At 39.4% G+C, this 19488-nt stretch overlaps 1 protein-coding gene across 2 annotated transcripts; it reads right to left on the bottom strand.

The window, feature by feature from the left end:
- Positions 1-108: 108 nt before the first annotated feature.
- Positions 109-18335, bottom strand: LOC116295918 (DNA replication ATP-dependent helicase/nuclease DNA2). Of its 2 annotated transcripts, XM_089033237.1 has the most exons (21): positions 18143-18335; positions 17181-17225; positions 16463-16508; positions 15849-15901; positions 14584-15504; positions 13183-13856; positions 11802-12037; positions 10593-10817; positions 9905-10207; positions 9320-9457; positions 8795-9013; positions 7351-7809; positions 6802-6865; positions 5923-6180; positions 5000-5261; positions 4555-4683; positions 3780-3973; positions 3060-3295; positions 1804-2020; positions 847-1199; positions 109-303 (listed from the first exon to the last, which is right to left on the bottom strand). In XM_089033237.1, the coding sequence occupies exons 1-21, from the start codon at positions 18179-18181 to the stop codon at positions 275-277; spliced, it is 5100 nt and encodes a 1699-aa protein (XP_088889363.1). In that variant the 5' UTR covers positions 18182-18335; the 3' UTR covers positions 109-274. The 2 variants fall into 2 exon arrangements, with proteins under 2 accessions (XP_088889363.1, XP_088889362.1); XM_089033236.1 differs by having other exon boundaries at positions 109-1199.
- Between the last annotated feature and the right edge of the window lie 1153 nt (positions 18336-19488).

The following is a 19488-nucleotide window of genomic DNA, read 5'->3' as shown; positions in this document are numbered from 1 at the left end:
TCCCTTCTCCTCCTTGAGACGGAAATCTCTTAATGCATTTTCGTTGTCATGGAGACCAGAAAACCTAGTTCACGCATGCGTAGGTAGCCAGAATAAAAACCAACAACGTATCTATAGAACTTTATGTTACAAATACATACATATGTTATATATATATATTATAAAAGCAAAAACATTTAGCTTGCATTATATTATACAAGTTATTGCATTGTTGCCAACATCTTTCCCGCGTTGTTGGAGCTTTTAGAGCTCTTTTAAACACGTTTTTTTGATATTAGCTGTTCAGCCATAAATCATCTATAACTGGTAAATATATAAATAGACATAGATATTAATATACAATATTATTATATTAAAATAGTTTTGATTATCGTAATATTTAAAGATATATAACTTTCAAAACGTCAGATTATTATAAACCTCTTCAGTGCGGGCGTAATGTTTTCACATTTCAGACCACGTGTCATTCCCTAGAGCATTATTTCTTTGTTTAACGGTTGCGCATGAGAAGACACGTGGATGTGGATACAACTCAAACAATCTTATTTTCAAGAGAATGACACATGGTCTGAAATGGGAAAACATTACGCCCAAGGTAAAGAGGTTTACTGAGAAGTAGTATCAGGTTTTAACTTTTGTTGATCAAAAGACTTGCAACAAGATGTCACGTGAAGAGATTCAATCAAACCGGCAGCGCAAATGATCAATATTATTATTTATCCAATCAGGATGCAACGAGATGTCACGTGATAGAATCGTTGCGACCCAAAGTAATTTTAGTTATTTTAGTTATCTAGTAATACAAAACTACTATTTATAAAGTCAATTGCTCATGATTTTTCTTACTGTTTTGCGACTCCGTCTCCTCCAAAGATGCCAGGTCAACGAACATTTTATGCGCGTCCTTCGGGAGCTCACAAATCCAGTCATTCTTCTCCATCAAATCAATCAATTCATTCAAGAGAAGACTTGCTCGTAGGGTGCTCAAAGAACCAATCAGAATCAGTTTGTTTTTGGCTCGAGTCACAGCTACGTTGACTCGGCGCCAGTCCTTTAGTAAGTCACCGACTGATGACGTATCGTTGCTTCGTACGAGAGAGACTAGGATACAAGGCTTGTCGCGTCCCTGGTACTTATCTACTGTATTGATTTCGAGGTCTTCACTGGATGCCTTGGAATTCTGGCTGAAGAGGAGTTCTCTGCGCAAGATAAATTGAAAACAATTTACCACAAATGTAAATTGTGGGTCTCTCCCATGATTCGAGTGTTTTTCTCTCTCCGCAAAATCTAACAAGCTAAATTCTAACTCAGTAGATCTGTTTATCAGCAGTGCCCTGACTTGGATCAGCCCAGGGGTCGATTTCAGAAAGCGACAGCAATTGAAATCACATTCCCGAGACTCGAATTCGAAAGGAAAAAAAGAAAAAAGAAATAAAAAGGAAGAAAATGAAATTAAAAAATTGCAATGCAATAGGTCTAATTCGTTGCGTTACAATGTCTTCCCATTTCAGACCACGTGTCATTCTCTTGAAAATAAGATTCTTTGTTTGTTTTGTATCCATATTCATGTGACTTCTCATGGACAACCATTAAACAAAGAAACAATACTCTAGGGAATGACAAATGGTCTTGAGAATAAGATTCTTTGTTTGTGTTGTATCAAATATTCATGTGTCTTCTCGTGTGAAACTGACCAAGTGCAACCGTTAAACAAAGAAATAACACCCTTGGGAATGACACGTGGTCTGAAATGCAAAGAAATTGTAACGCAACGAATTAGGTATATTGCACTAAATGGCTTACTTTATAAGTTTCAGCTGTTGTCGATAGGGTGAAATGATTCCAATAGATGATGAATCGACTCCACCCATTCTTAGTGCGCATGTCAGCTGCAGGATGAAAGTGGCTTCTGTCTCGTTCGACACCAGATGTCCATTACGAGTCTCGTACGCAGGCACTTGGTCCGTGTTCAGAAAAACTACAGGATGAGTGGGATCTAACGCATGCAACAGCCAATTATCTGGAAAAACAATCAAACTTGTCACTTGTATATAATAGTTATACAATACTTTCTCGTGGCACGCCATGGAATATCCCACTTGTCACTTATATATAATAGTTATACATTATGCTTTCTCATTGCACACCATGGAATATCCCACTTGTCACTTGTATATAATAGTTATACAATGCTTTCTCGTGGCACACCATGGAATATCCCACTTGTATACAATAGTTATACATTATGCTTTCTCATTGCACACCATGGAATATCCCACTTGTCACTTGTATATAATAGTTATACATTATGCTTTCTCATTGCACACCATGGAATATCCCACTTGTCACTTGTATATAATAGTGATACAATGCTTTCTCGTGGCACACCATGGAATATCCCACTTGTCACTTGTATATAATAGTTATACAATGCTTTCTCGTGGCACACCATGGAATATCCCACTTGTATACAATAGTTATACATTATGCTTTCTCATTGCACACCATGGAATATCCCACTTGTATACAATAGTTATACATTATGCTTTCTCATTGCACACCATGGAATATCCCACTTGTCACTTGTATATAATAGTGATACATTATGCTTTCTCATGGCACACCATGGAATATCCCACTTGTCGCTTGTATATAATAGTTATACAATGCTTTCTCGAGGCACGCCATGGAATATCCCACTTGTCGCTTGTATATAATAGTTATACAATGCTTTCTCATGGCACACCATGGAATATCCCACTTGTCGCTTGTATATAATAGTTATACAATGTTTTCTCATGGCACACCATGGAATATCCCACTTGTCGCTTGTATATAATAGTGATACAATGCTTTCTCGTGGCACACCATGGAATATCCCACTTGTCACTTGTACATAATAGTGATACAATGCTTTCTCGTGACACACCATGGAATATCCCACTTGTCACTTGTATATAATAGTTATACAATGTTTTCTCGTGGCACACCATGGAATATCCCACTTGTCGCTTGTATATAATAGTAGGTGCGGTGGAATATTATTTAATACTACTAACCACAGGTATCCCGCGTCCTAACAGACACCCAAGAGACAATCTCTTTCCACTGTGGGATATCCAGAAGGGCGTTGGCCACCTGTAGGGTACCACACTTCAGGCGTTCTTCGTAGATGAGTGTGCTTGATAAGGCCATGATGTCTTGATTCATACGATACTGGTGTTCTAGACAGACGACGGCTTGTGGATGATGCTCTGATAGACGTTTGAACAAGCTGACATCCATCCCTCTCTCCCTGAGGAGAAGACACAGAAAACAGAAGATTTGTTTAAAATGCGCACTGGTGGTGCTAGACATACGACATTCATTTTAATCTAAATTGGGCTCCCTGTGGTGGTGCTAGACATACGACATTCATTTTAATCTAAATTGGGCTCCCTGTGGTGGTGCTAGACATACGACATTCACTTTAATCTAAATTGGGCTCCCTGTGGTGGTGCTAGACATACGACATTCACTTTAATCTAAATTGGGCTCCCTGTGGTGGTGCTAGATATACGACATTTACTTTCATCTAAATTGGGCTCCCTGTGGTGGTGCTAGACATACGACATTCATTTTCATCTAAATTGGGCTCCCTGTGGTGGTGCTAGACATACGACATTCCCACCCTTCTTGGTGCGAAGAAACAAAGAATAGAATATTTAGATACAATATTTAAAAATTGCGGTCAGGATGGCCAGAGTCATAGTGAGTAAATGAATAGCATATAGTCATACCTTGCTTCAAGGCTTTGTACTAGAGGGGGGAGTTGATAATGATCCCCTACTAACACGAACACGTCAGCATGACGTAAAGGTCCCAAACAGACAGGCTGGGTGATCTGGGACGCTTCATCCACGATACAGTAATCAAATGAACGCTGGGAAAACAGGGCGTGGTTCACCCCGAGACAAGTAGTCGCTACCACAGCCTGAAAATAAAAATAAGGGGTTTGAGTCATTTTGTGGCAAATTTTAATAGAAGCTTTGCACCATCACGTGCCGGCGCCAATAATACAGCTTGGGCCTCCTGTGGTTAGATGGCAGAGCAATAAAATCCCCTTGCTCTTGGGAATTGAATTATTTATCATGTAAAACGATTGTATAGTTCCTGCCAACTAACATGGCTGCCGTCACATGGTGGTGCAAAGCCTCTATAATGAGCGCTGGGCATTTTTTAGGAACGAATTTGCAAAAACCTTTAAATAAGTCACAAGTAAAACGGTGATGCTCTTAAAATATCGTATTCCAGAACCAGTGCAATAATCTCTTAATAATCCCTTAAGATCCGAACTCGAATGACAAAATATTTTTACATCTTGGGCGTATTGTTTTTCCATTTCAACGTGTCATTCCCTAAAGTATCATCATTTTATTATTTAACAGTTGCGCATGAGAAGACACATGAATATGGTTACAACTCAAAAAAAGAATATTATTCTCAAGAGAATGACTTGTGGTCTAAAATGGGAAAACATTACGTGCAAGGTAAGGAGGTCCTTGGGGGCATTACCTTGGAAGCATAGAAGTCTCTTAATTCATTGACGGTTTTGATATCCGAAGCCGCGACTTGTGCAGAATATGGCTGGATCTCAGGTAATAGTTTGTGTGCTTGACCCAAACGAAGAAAATCTAAACCAGCCTGAAAAATATAAATAAATAAATAAATAAATAAAACTAACAAAAAAAACAACAACAAACTAACAAAAAAAAAAAAAAAAAAAAAAAAAACCGAAACAAAAGCAACAGAACGAATAAATAAATAAATAAACAAATAAATAAATCATTTTTTGTGTCTTTCCAGCGAATAGCTGTTATTACAGTTTAAGTGAACCCGCAATGAGTTATTCTTTTATTTAAGAATCATCCAAGTGAGTCTGTCGGGTCGATACAATGCTTGCTGTATAATTTTGCTGCATCCATAATACAGTCTGTTATTCGGGAAAGGTCTATTTTACCTGTTTTATCTTGAGTAGAATATTATCAACAGCGGTGTGTGTATAACTAGTCAACAGTACACTTTTCCCTCTAGCCACTAGTATCTGCACCAGTCGTGCTATGGTTGTTGTTTTACCAGTTCCTGGCATACCAAGGACCAACGTATAATCTTCAGCACACAAAACTTTTAGTATGGCTCGCTTCTGGTCCTCGTTGAGGTCTTGCATTAGGGAGTCAACAACGGTGTCCTGGTACTTGGGCGTGCCGCTGGAGGCCTGGGATCTAGGCGCAAACATCAATTATGATCACGTGATAAGGACGAATTGATTAATTAGGACAAATAAGCTCTTCACGAATAGCTCTAATAGTGTGGGTCCAAACGCGCAAAAGATATTGGATCCAATAATTTAGGATATTATTTAGTGGGAGTAAGCTACCGCAAATCGGTGAGAAGCAACTAGACCCTTGAGCGTAATGTTTTCCAATACTCCAGTTTCGAGTTCTCTGTTGCTCAGGCTTAGCCTCGCTTTTGCGCCTAGAATAGTCATATGTTCCAGTGAAGGTCCTTAGGATTTCAAAGTATTTGCATTGTTAAATTTGTTTGTTTATTACTTTATTTGCAATTTGTAAATATTTATGACATTGATACGAGGCTAACCCTGAGTAAGGGTCTGTAATCAATGAACACAGCGGTAATTTGGAACTCGAAATTGGTCTATTTCAGACCACGTGTCATTCCCTAGAATATCATTTTTTCTTTGTTTAACGGTTGCACACGAGAAGACACATGAATATGGATGCAACTCAAATAAACAATTTGCTCAAGGGAATATCACGTGGTCTGGAGTGGCAAAACATTACGTTCAAGGTTAAAGGGTCTATCAAAACGTCCATTTAGTTACAACCGTTTTATTTTTGGTATTTTTATCATATTTCCACTTACGAGTTTGACGATGTCTGACTATCAATGTTCAGAGAACCAACAGAAGACTGGCTGCTAAAGTTGATGAGTGCTTGCCGACTACGAGCGAAGACAGGGGGCTTTAACTCGATAATCAATCGGCGAAGATCGGCGTTTCGTTTGGATTCTGTATTAAGAAGCTTGGCCACATTAGACCAAGGTGTGACTAAGCTGTTGTAACCTTCGTCTTTATCCAGACGATAAATAGGTGTTTGATCCATCATATCTGCCGATCTGTAGCTGAAATATAAACCAGAGATTGGGTAAAATATCTTCAATGTTAGCATTCACGAACCCACCCCAGAGCACTGAACTTCTCACTGCGCATGCTCGACGAAATGCCAAAGACTCGCGCCTTTTTGATATATTGACCAATCATAACGCTTGAATTCTAGGCATTTTGTCGCACATTTACAGGTGAGAATGACATAGGTCTGGGGAAGAGAGAACAATGTCGAAAATATCTAAGGCTAACTCCTGTGAGCTACACGGAAAACGTACTCACCCCTGATCTAATGATAATGCTTGTCAATAAAATCATAACACCGCTTTTGACAGCCATATAAACTTATGCTCTTTAAAAACAAATGATAACAATACTAATGGCTGTGTTCTTTTCTAGATCTAATGCACATACCAACCCTTGGTGATTTAGAAGTCGAGGAGAAACCGTTAAACCGGAAGTAAAACCGGTAAACCGGAAGAAAAACCGGTAAACCGGAAGAAAAACCCTCGAAGCATAGCAGAAAACCACCAAACAACTCTACTCACACACGGCACCAAGCATGGCAGGGCTCGAACCCGGGTCGCATTGGTGAGAGGCGGTGCATTAACAGCGACTAATAAATGTTCTATACTTACCATTTAGAGAGATCTCGGTCCAAAGATACAATCACTTCCTTTGCATTCACTTCTCTTATGTATCCTGCAGATCACATAAAGACTAACTGTGAAAGTTGCCCCAGTTATAAATTAGTAATTTTTCAACTTAAAGTGATTCATAGATTGCTTAGAGAGGTTTTGGTATGAGTGGTAAACATACGGAACTGACTTACACCACTTACGACATGTTGTAACATTAAAATGGCTTCCCATAAGAATGTTTGTGGTAAGAGTTGGAAACATACGGTACTGACCTATAGTACGTACACGTTACAACTTGGCGTAACATTAAAATGGCTTCCCATAAGAATGTTTATCGTAAGAGTGGGAAACGTACTGTACTGACTTAGATCAAGTACACGTTACAACATTGCGTAATATTGAAATGGCTTTCCATTGTCTCCCAGTTATTCAACCAATACAACGCCTTGTATTTTCCACATCGTTTCCCAATCATACAATCAAACATCACTATGAAAGTTATCAGTCACATGACCTTTACCGTGGGCCTGTTTCTAGCCACTTTACCTGTTGCCATGGCAATAGCACTTGATCGCTCTTCACTCACAACCACTCTATCTCCAGCACTAATAAGCATATCAACCAGAGGAGTCTGGGTCGGGTGGTCAGGTGACCTTTCAAAGCAGTGTAGATACACCCCAGTATTATCCATCTGATGATCACGTGATGTGTTCACCATTCCACTGAGACACTGGCCGAGCGCCTCTCGTTCCAGTCTCTCCATGCTCCAAATGAGGTGTTGACTAGATTTACCCGATTGTAGAATTTCTTTGCCTTCCAGACAAACCAGTTTGAACCAGTCCGCAAAATAACGCGTGTGGTCTGGGGACAAGTGTTGGGTGAGCTTGTCGAAATATTCCCCGAGGCCACTGGTGACGGGGTTGCCATTCTCGATGGACTTGTGGAATAAGGTGCAGTTCTGTGCTTGTGAACAGCGACTACAAGTGCGAAGATCCTTCAGCATTCCTTGGAAAAAGAAAACTTGTGTTGGAGTAAATATAAAAACATTCGTAGATTGTTATAAGTGTTTAAACGGTACTTCCTCATACAATAGGCCCTTTGCGGCTCAGTAATCACGTGCTGATTAATTCACTGAGAGCAAATGAATGAACATCTTGATTCCCAAGGGTGAAATATACTGGTGAGCAAACAAACTTTCTATAACCTGTTTCGAGAGATCGTAATAAGACTGCATTTCGTAACACACTGGTTACACATCGTTTCATTCAGTTCTTTACAAGTAGCTAAAAAGAATCACCAATTTAAAATAAAAAACAAAAAGTTTGATCTCCAGTACGGACACGTGACCGTTAGCTGCAGAGGGCTATTCCAACTTGAAAATTATACTGAAAATGAAAACAACTGGGCCAAGCAAAAGAAACCTCCTATAGACCCTTTGAATGTGACGTCTCGATCTGGGGGACAAAACAAAAGAATTCTCCTGAGAATTGAGAACCCATTGCTTTATCCTTCAGATTGAACTGCTTTCTAAAGTGCAGCAGGGGTCTATATCTTGGGGATAGGATGTTAGGTGTTTCTCTTTAATGGAATTCCTCTCCTTTATGTATTACACGGTGTTTTCTTATTCTTTTGTTGTGTTCAATTGTATTCAGTAATGTCGCACCCGCTAAGTAGAGCTATCGAGATTGGCCAAAACAAACAATAGCTTTCATTGTCGACTCGTTGTATTGTTTGTTTTATTATTATTTTTCTATCGTTTCTTGTAATATTGTATTCATCCAGTTGGGTTAGATCTAAACAGTACAGTAATGTCGCACCCGCTATTAAAGTAGAGCTGTCGAGATTGGTCAAAACAAACGAGTTTTCATCGTCGACTCGTTGTATTGTTTGTTTTTTTCTATCGTTTCTTGTTCTATCGTATTCATCCATTTGCCCGTATTCAACACACCCACACATTCCCAGCTAACAGTTAGTAACCGCTATACCTTACCTGGCATCTTCAGACCACCAGTTGTTCTGCTGAGGGAGAGATACCTTGCGACTTCATTCCGTCTCATTACTAAAGCTCTTTTCTCGTGTACCAGAGCAGGAACACCAACCATGTGTCCTGACTTCATGTAGTACAATAAACCTGAGTCTACTGGGTGGCGGTGACGATCAGATAGGAGAAGAGTGTAGAGGATGGCTTGAGCTCGGTGATCAACCGATCCTTCATTGAATAGCATAGGATTGGTTAGGATAGGATGGGATGGGATCAGATGGGGTAGGATGGAATGTGACAGCATGGGATGGGTTAGGAAAGGATGATATGGGATAGGGTGGGATATGATGGGATGGGATAGGGTGGGATATGATGAGATGGGATATGAAGGGATGAGATGGGATGGAATGACATGGGAAGTGATAGGGTGGGATATGTGATGGAACAGGGTGGGATAAGATGGGATGGGATAGAATAGCATCGGTAGGAATAGAATGGGGTTGGGTCATTATGCATTACGCATTAAACGTATACCTAGCTTGGAGAAAAGTCTGCCGGTCTTCAGTTCTAAAGGTATCACAGATGTCTCTATAGTGTTATCCTTATCAGGTCTGTGTCTTCTTATTCTGGGTCGTCTATCAATCTTCACCTCAACCGTCGCGTCTACTTTTCCTAAACGAAGAAATTGCCTCTTTAGAAGAAAATGTGAGAGTTGAACACATTGGTTGGCCGTTCATACAATAGCATTTTACTAATCACATTTTGATCAGCGCAGAGTTTGTTTCAGGGTTCGATCTGTGAGTTAGCCATGCCCTGACTTAGATCAGCTCAGAGGTTGTTTCAGGGTTCTATCTGTAAGTTAGCCATGCCCTGACTTTGATCAGCCCAAAGGTTGTTTCAGGGTTCGATCTGCGTGTTAGCCATGCCCTGACTTAGATCAGCCCAGAGGTTGTTACAGGGTTTGATTTGCGCGTTAGTCATGCCCTGACATTGATTAGCCCAGAGGTTGTTTCAGGGTTCGATCTGCGTGTTAGCCATGCCCTGACATTGATCAGCCCAGAGGCTGTTAACGGTATAGATAAAATGTAAAGGTTTTTTGCCCCATTTCAGCCAACTTACCTTTCAAGCCAAATCTCGGTGACCAGACATTCTCCTCGATGTCCTTCAGTTCTGATATACAAACACTTGGTTGTTCAGTGGAGTCAGTCTTATCACAAACACTTTTGTAGTCCATCAGACTAATATCAGGGTGTGGTAAAGGTAGAACGTATCGTTTGGACCACTCACTGAATGCTGGTATGCTCTCGCTTATCTTGTCCAGGGCGGTCACTTCAGACATACCAATGCTGTACAATGAGTTGAGATACGAGTGTTGTTGTAACATGTCCTTGGCCTTGGAGATGAGGTTTTCTTTGGAAAATTCTGTGGAAGAGCAAGCGTGATCAACGCGGAGACTTTATTTTGCGGGAAAATCTAATGCACCGAAGTTGCGCACTTCAGTTCTAGGTTTCACCGGGTTTACGCTTTATGTTTATGATTTATTTAACACCAGAAGTGGCCATCTGAGCCACTTGAAAGTCTAACCATTTGCATAGATGTAATTACGAAAGCTGCACTTTCTCCTCAGTTATTTTAAGACCCCTGAGTGTTGGTCCGGCCGGGGTGTGATCTCGAGAGCTAATATGTAGCCCGTAAAGTCCTCCACTGGTCATAAATGTAAAGCGCATTGAGACGTTGTATAACCTGAAGTCCGATACCCAATCAACAGAGCCAACGGGGTGAAGGACTCCGATGTGTCGAATCTTACCTTTTGCTTGCATCGCTTTATCAAACAAATCATGAAGCAAGGTCCCGATCAACATCGCCTCGTTTGTATCCTCTGTACGAAAACGTTCGTTTAGAATAGTTCTGCGCAAACATCTCGTTGCCCCGGCAACTGTCGTCCCGGAAACTAAGGTGTCGGGGTGTACCACGATGTATTGGTCTGTCTGGTTGTCAAGGATACAGATACCGGAAGTGACGTCAAAATCTCCTATAATGTAAAGCAGTAAGATGTTATGAATATCTTCATTTCTTTTACATTATTTGAAAAGGAAGGAATGAAAAGAATTTGTGGTCGGAGACGTAGAAGAACGAACGAAAAAATATATGAAAAATGAAAAAATAAATCGCAACAGACCCCTTGCATGAGACGTCAAAGGAGCTTACTTTGGAGGACAATTGGAAACCCTACGTTTTCCAAATTAAGCTGCGTTCCGACGTGCTGCAAGGGCTATAGACCTCTTTACCTTGGACGTAATCTTTTCTCATTACATATCATTCCCTAAAGTATAATTTCTTCGTTTAATTAAGTGTTGCGCATAACAGGACACAAAAATATGGATACAACCCAAACAAAGAATCTTATTCTCAAGGGAATGACACGCGGTGTTATATAAATGGCTAAATATTACACCCAAGGTAAGGAGAAATATTCAGCAGTTAAGGACGTTTATGGGCAAGAGATCCCATCGTCAGATTTTTTAAAAATTTTGCACAATGAAAGAACATCATACTAGAAGTAAAATAAGCAAATAAAAAATGAGGCTCCCCGACTTCGTTTAGCCGTCAGAATACGTGGAAGTTCACCCTTTTTATGGTAAAAACGCGCGAACGTAAACATGGAAAGCTGTCAAAAATTAATAATTTAAAAATATATATATATATCAATAATATTTTACTGAAAAAGTAAATTGATCGTGCCCATTTTCACGGAAGATTAGAAAATAGCCAAATAACTAGTTAGGATTTGAAATTTGTGTGTTTTGTGTGCTATAAGTGTGGACTTGAAGTCTTCGTGTTACGTCAAATTCTATTCCAATTATACACAAAATATGTAATTTCGGTTTTGGAATGACGTCATCGCGATGAGCGCGCGCTCACTATATTAATGCGTAGAAAGGTTGCGCGCGAACACTGCCCATGAAAGTCCTTGAAAGAATAAAAAAAAGTAATGAAATGAAAGTAACTTTCTTACCAGTCACATGCACAAGGTCTCCTGGTTCTACTTCAGTCGTCTCCCAGTCTTGTCTCAAGTAACAGTATCTTTCTTCAGATCTTCCCTCGTCAAAAAGGCGAAGCACCTTCTCAGACAGGACCCTGCCATATTTGGCCAAGGCTTCGTCTTTTTTTGCTTCTCGTCTGTAAACCTCTAGGACTAAAAACCGACGGTAGGGGGAGGAGTGGGGAGCATATTGTTGGAATAGCTTTGTTCTAAGGATAAAATAAGAAATTCGTAATTCAGAGGACATCAACAGGAAACGACAACATGAACTACAGTAACGACAACGGGTAGAGTGGTTATCGTATGAGATGGAAACATACAGCAGTGGCGGATCTAGGGGTGGGTTTTGGGGGTTGCAACCTTCCCCCCCCCCCCCCCCCCCCATGAGAGCCATCGCGATTTATTATTATTATTATTATTATTATTTTCATGACAATACCAACAGCATCGCGAGTTTTATTAAAACAGGGGTGCCGAACACATTTCGCTCGCTTTTTTTTCTATACGCCGCGTGTGGGACCTGAAACAACCATGCTCGCCTGCAGCAAATAATCATTATCATAAGACCTACTTCAGTTTGGGAACCCTGTGCTACTTTCCCGCCAAACAAGTACCTCAATCAATGCTACAACCCCCTTTGAAAAAATCCTGGATCCGCCCCTGTACAGTACTGACTTACAACACATACACGGTACGACATGCTGTAGAGTGGTTTTGATATGAGTGGGGAACATACAGTACTGACTTACAACACGTACACGGTACGATATGCCGTAGAGTGGTTTTGGTATGAGTGGGAAACATACAGTACTGACTTACGACACGTACACGGTACGACGTGACGTAATGTTTTCCTATAAGCCATTGTGTGATTGCGAAACATACGCTACAGACTTAACAGCACGTACACGGTACGACATGCCATAACATCGAAATGGCTTCCCATAAGAATGGTTATCATATGAGTGGGAAACATACATGTCTAGAACTAAACGCCCAACAAAACTAATCGAGCCACACCCATCTTAAAGACGTGTTGCATTCTTATGTCATACCATTTTATGATCACAACGCGCACGCATCCCTGTAAGCAAACAAGTGATGAACTATATCACTTCATAATATATCGAAACACTGATTATTATTAATTCTAAAAAAGTACCTAAAGTTTCAGGGAAAAATGCAACTAAATGGATGGTCAAAACTCAATGACTAGATAGAATTTATTAGACATCTTAGTCTAAAACATTACGCCCAAGGTAAAGGCCTCTATTCAATATATAATGCTCTGAGATGGGAAAACATTACGCCCAAAGTAAAGACCTCTATTCAACCCCACCTATAAGTAACATACCTTGCTGAGTTCTTCTTCGGCATTGGTGACCACTCAACTCCATCCATCAGACAATCAAGCTCAACCCCAAGAAGACTATCACGTGATGCATTTGGTGAGTTTTTAGTGGGTGTCAGTAATGAAAGGTCTGTGATGAAGTGTCTGTCGTATTCCTTGATGGGTGTCTTCCCAGGCGTAATGGGTGTGGCTCTCAAAGTGTTGTCCAAAAGCAGGTGTCTGTCACTGTTATCACTGGGTGTCTCCCCAGGACTAATGGGTTTGGTACTCAAATGTTCATCCAAAAACAGGTGTTCCTCACTATCTTTAGTGGGTCTCTTTCCAGGGGTAATGGGTGTGGCACCAAATTGTTTGTCTATCCACTCATTTTCATGTCCTTTGATTGGTGATGACATAGTAGTGCTGGGTGTGGCACCCACCACATAGTGGGTACTGCCTTTTACGTTATTGTGCTCTGTTTCTTCTGCATGGGTTACTTGTTTGCCAATGTTTACAGTTTTTAATCTTGTATTATTGTAATTATTCAACATGGATATGGATGGATTATCTCCCATACCTTCAGTTATATCTCCATGTTCTGCTAATAACAAATCTGCTCCATACATCTGTGCCATTTCAATATCATTCAAGATTTTTGGCTTTCCTTTTCGTATTTTATCAGAAAGTTGTGCTGATTCCTGTGACGGGAAAATATATTTTCAGAAATAGTAATCAGTATATAAAAATATCTTTATTTAAGTGTCTAGTCGTTCTAGCACTTTCACACTAATTAGGGACACTTTCCATTCACATGCACTACTACTACATTCAATGTCTATGCACACAATACCCAACTCACATGTTGATTTTTACAGAGGGAGGAAACCAGAGAAAACTCTTGTAGCATAGGAGAAAACAACACATCAAACAAACGCAATAGACTTATGGTGTTTGCAGAGCTCAAATTAGCGACCTGAGCCTTTGAAACCACAGTGGTGAAAGACGCATTACTGCTTATGTGTGGCTAGTTAACACGTCAGACATAAATGACATAACTTTGCCTTTTCTAAGAGAAGTTGAGCCTCCTATTATCATCTAGCTAGAATGGTCATGGCATATTGATAGGAAATCCACTGTGGACATAACAATCAAGAGTTAAAACTAATACCTGTCTATTGTTTCCATACTGTCTGTGGAAAAACTCTCACTATAGATGCACGGGAATCCATCTGCATACTACGATTGCTTATGGAGTTCCTAACGCTGTACTCTCACTGTTTTGAAAGCCTTTCTATTTCGATATGATAAATCTAGTTTTCATCATTTGAATTATTCAACTTTAAAATCTAGATCGTCTTGGATTTACTTCTAGAAAGCCATGACTATTTGGCTGTACCATAACATGTAGAAGTTTGTATTAAATACCTGAAGAAGGAATGAAGTCTCCCCTTGGTGTCTCTTGTTTGTAGGTGAGTTCCCTTTAGATGCTCGCCGCTTGAACGATTTACCCTTTTTTAGTACAATCTTGCTCGGAGCTAGTACAGGATGAGCATCGCTATCTTTGCTCAAACTTGTACCTTCAATAGACGACTTTGATAACGTTGTTAAAGTGGACCTGGTCTTTTCTCCAGTCATTTCTGGAGACGTACATGTTCGGTTTCCAACATTTAAATCTTTTCCATTTAGTTGAAAGTTGTTAGATAATTTTAATCTGCAATTCTCAGACTTTAATCTGTGGTTGTCACTGTTCCCATTTATTTTTAAATTTTTTTGCTTGTTTCCTACGGAAGAGTTTCCCTCAGATGTCGCACTCACTTTGTTGGCAAATGCTGAAGCACTAGACACACAAGATGAACCCTCATTGCTCAAGCCATGATGCATCTTCATCATCATCTTTTTTTTCTCCTCCTCTTCTTCTTTTTTAAGAATAACTTGTCTTAACTTTAAGTTAGTAAAAGCTTTGCGCTTTGGAGTATTACCTCCCAAGGATGATGTTGCAGACTTCATGAAGCTGTGACTCAATCCTACTGGCGAAGGAGTAGGAGGTATCAATTCATCATCCGAATTATCCTCTACTATGTTCTTTGTTGCATTCTGTTCTTCATTCAAGTGATGAAGGTGTTGATTGGATGTGCTTCTATCATCATTTGATTTAACAACAACATCGTCACCCAAACAAAATAAGGATTTTCTATTTGGTGTGTCATTCTTATCATATAATGTTGCAGTAACGTCATTACCCAAAGCAGATTGAGTGTCAAAATCATCATGATCTAACGTTATTGTGTCCTTATTTTTGTTTTGTCCATCTATAAGATGTTCTCCATCAGAAGTCTTATCCCCCTCCTATAATAAACAGAAATACATAAAACTATCAAAAAGTATGAAAAGGAATTGGGCAGAAGCAAAAAGACGAAAATGGCATAACAGGATCGGCTGTGCATTACCCCTGATAGATCCTTCAAGCACTAATGAAAATGTTCAATCCCTTGATGTAGAGGAGATATAATATAGACCTTAGTACTTTGGGCTGAGTGAGTGATAATGTTTTCCCATTTCCGAAAGCTCCTTTACTTGAGTTTCTATATATTTAAATGTAACTTTTCAAACTCCATTGGAGAACAGAAATAATTCTCGTGTCAACATCATCCCAAAGGTAAAAGAATTTGTCTGGTGAAACTATGCATTACCTTAGGTTTACAGCTTCTTTTCTTTGTTGTAAGGTTCAGTGTTTTCTTATCAACTAGGCAAAAAAGAAAGAGAATTAGAATATCAATCAACAATATATAGAATGTAGAGTAATGATAAAAGACTTTTAGCTTTTATTGGTAGTCTAAAACAACCTCTAGGCTGATCAAAGTCAGGGGAGGGAGGAAAACGAAAGAACAAAGGGAAAACCCCTAAAATTAGAGACCCTAGTAACTTTAGTCACATGTGATGCCGAGTCCAAACCTGAGACCCAGATGTGAGAAGTGACTTAGACTACCACTTTGCCAACCATAATAGGCCAATTGCAACAAATAGACATATCACTTTGTTAATGAATCAACTCAGCCAAAGGTCCCCTGGGGAAGGCTTGCCAGATGGAAAATAAACTTTAAAAAGGTTCATATTTTGAAAGTATCTTATGAAGGAAAAAATTATTTTGAAAAAGGTTTTGAATATCACATTATTAATCCAGCAAAAGCTCTTTAAATAAACGAAGTCCTTTTTTTTGCCATCCAGTAACAGCCATGTGACTGTTTGTTGCAAAATGCCTATTCTCACTGTCAAAACATATGCATCTGGACATTGAGGCACTTACCTTTGTTTGTTGATCCAACAATAGAAAATAACTGGCTTTTCCCACCCTGTATTTAGTATCAAGGTTATGAAATTAAAAACATAAACGTTGTGAACATCAAGATGATAGCTGGTACCTGTAGGTATTTTTTACTGTTTGCTACATGGTTTTTGGCTTGTTTTAGGGAATTTCCCATGGCAAATAAATGCCAGTTATTGTGGATAATCTTTGGCCAAATGCTTCTTAGGCCAGTCAGGAGTCAGTCCTCTGGACTGGTCGCATGTTGAACAGTCTGACCATGAAGCAGCTGTCATTTTTAGTGCTTTACCAGTAAAAAAGAGTCTTAAATATAGAGCTAAATATTAGATGTCTCTTCCTCTTCTGGTGTAGCAGTTAATGGATGAAGCAAAATTTCTACAAATGTGACAATGTCACTGCATAGATGTGCCATGGTCTTAACAGTTGAGTACCCAGTGCAGAGATTTTCATCAGATACACTAAAATTTCAAGTACTGTGCTTAGGTCAATGGATGCCACCGGTTTTATAGTCTCATACTTTGCTATATCTGTAGCCTTTCTCAGTTGTACAAAATAAGCAATAATTGCAATTTCATCAAATCTAATCAAGTTAAAATTGTTTTAGCCAACTTCCTCTATCTGTTTTGATGAATATCTTTGCAAATATCTTTTATAGAAGGCTGTTGAGGGCTGGCATTTCAGTATGGATGTAAATTTTTACCTTGTTGAAGAAACTGGAAATGGTTTGTTGATTTGATCCTTTCTGCTAATAAGAAAAGAACAATTTCGTTTTAGGAAAAGTAGCAAACAAAATCAGGGTTCAATAATTTGCACTCCTACAAATGTACATGGACAGTTGTTTATTAACATACACAGAAGGGGCAGTCGGGTGGGGGTGGGGGTGGGTGTGCATAAGTCCCCCACTCTTAGGATATAATACTTAATTGCCAAGTCTCAGTCCCCAATGCATAGTAAGTTATTCTACCAAATTACGATTATTAGTCTTAAAAAATTACGAATTTTTGAGGGTGCCCCAGAGTCTGGGATGACAAGGATGATAAAGATGACAGCAATCTTCAAATACAGTGTCCATAAATAGTGGTTTTGTATAGTATTTGTAACAATATGTGCACATCAGCTATGCACTGTTGAGGCAACTGTACGTGCTGCTTTATGCTAATAAAGTTGCTCTCTAGCATCGGAATTGGAATCAGCTAGTCTGCCGTTGCCAAGCAATGATAACGAAATAAAACCAGCGTGCTTCAGCAAGATCACATGTAAGCTCACCATCTTCATCTTATGTTTTTTACCTTTATTCCAACGTTTTTAGAGCTCATTTATATACCTTTTAGAAGTCCGTCATTAGTTTAAAACAACAACAAATAAGCTAATTCCATATGTTTACTTAAAGTCTGGCTGGGTCGTATCATAAAGCAAAGCTATTCGTGAATGCAAATAAAGGGTCAATTATTTGAAGGTTTGAATGGAAGGGGTATCTTCACGTACACTGTATAGGCAAAGATCCCGCGAAAGATAAAAATACGACCAAGCAAACTCAACGCCTACCAAAATTTGTAGAATTCGGCTACATTACTTAAACCATTACAGTGTTTTACTAATGCTACAAAGGGTGTACTAAAATCTTAGATTTAAAAATATTTAAAAATTTTGAAGCTCTCGTACCTTGTCCGCGCCGGTTGAATTACCGCGAGATTTTTTCATGTCTTTTACTGAAGATTTCCCACTGTTTTATCATCCCCTCTAATTATAGGAGACTTTCACTAAAGATAAATGGAAAGATGGAAAAGATCCTAGTATTTGTACAAAATATGAATTGTATATTTTCATCGAGATCGAAATCTCCCGCCAAGCACTAGCCATGTTTTTTCTGGAGTGTGAATAACCGCTGAAACAGGTGTGTGGGCTCAGGTTAGAAGGTCATGCACTCGCAAAGCATTTTGGGAACGTTTGCGCAGAAAGCAACGAATCTCCTAAGTACCGCTTCTTTGGCTCCGGCTAAGATTTTCCCTTCAACTTTTTTTATGGAAATGTAAGTATTCCAACAGACAAAAATAACAGAGTAATTTTCAGTTAATGATATGTGCTTTGATTTCCCTGTTCAATTCTTGCAGTACTTGGTTTCCCAGACTGCCGTGTGAGCTTTGATGCACATTGTCAATTTTAAGGAATGATTTTAGCACACACACCAACAAATTACAAGTTATTAGTCAGTTTAACGTTTCCCGATTTGCGCTTGATTCTTAGGCCTACAGCGAAATTAGTCACGTGCCAACGACACCAGACTGACACCCCTTTTCCAGTTTACATGTGCAGACGTGTAGTCCTATGCACTAAGATGTAACTGACTTATCTTGGAATCGCTACACCCTATAGATGGTATATGCAATATCTGTCATCACTTTCTTCAAGTCTCTGCTTTCTTAGGCCCGGTTCATACGTCGAACTTTTCATGCGCCGAACCAATCGTTAAGATCGACTGAAGCGGTCGGGAATTACGACTTCGGAGCTACTCTGATTCAAACGACGAACTTTTCATGAATCGAACCTAATGCATATATTATATTCAATTGTGAAATGTTTGAATTGGAAAAATCTAATTAGATCGACTGTATTTGGTACGATGTCTGAATCAAAAGTAGATATTTGACGATCTTTGGTCGTTCTTCAACGTGTTAAGTTCGGTTCATGAAAAGTTCGACGTATGAACCGGGCCTTACTAGCATTCAAAAACCTCGCAACACTTATCTGAGATTTACTTATCGCACACACACGCACGCACTCTTACGAGCAACAAATGGAAAACCAGCTCAACGTTCAAAAACAAGGACAACCAATCTAATGGTGTGGACATGCGGCGCTGTAATAACGTTGGCGTTTTTGGGCGTCTTCATTGGTTTATCAGTAGCGACAGAGCACGGTAATATTTCGCGCGTTATGAGCGGTTTTCGTACGAGTAGAAAACAACAGAGCTATTTCGTAGCCATGATTATGGGTCTGATTAGATGAAT

The sequence above is a fragment of the Actinia tenebrosa genome, unplaced genomic scaffold (genome assembly GCF_029948245.1).
Source record: "Actinia tenebrosa isolate PJP-AT-01 unplaced genomic scaffold, QUT_ActTen_1.0 PGA_scaffold1__47_contigs__length_23844297, whole genome shotgun sequence".
NCBI lineage: Eukaryota > Metazoa > Cnidaria > Anthozoa > Actiniaria > Actiniidae > Actinia > Actinia tenebrosa.
This window is presented reverse-complemented; position numbering and strand designations above follow the sequence as displayed.

Coding starts and splice junctions, on each gene's coding strand:
- LOC116295918 (XM_089033236.1), bottom strand. CDS start 18,181: ATGAAAAAATCTCGCGGTAATTCAACCGGCGCGGACAAG. Junction 9,458..9,904: donor ACCGAGATTTGGCTTGAAAG/GTAAGTTGGCTG, acceptor TTCTTCGTTTAG/GAAAAGTAGACGCGACGGTT. Junction 3,974..4,554: donor GAGACTTCTATGCTTCCAAG/GTAATGCCCCCA, acceptor TTTTATTTTCAG/GCTGTGGTAGCGACTACTTG.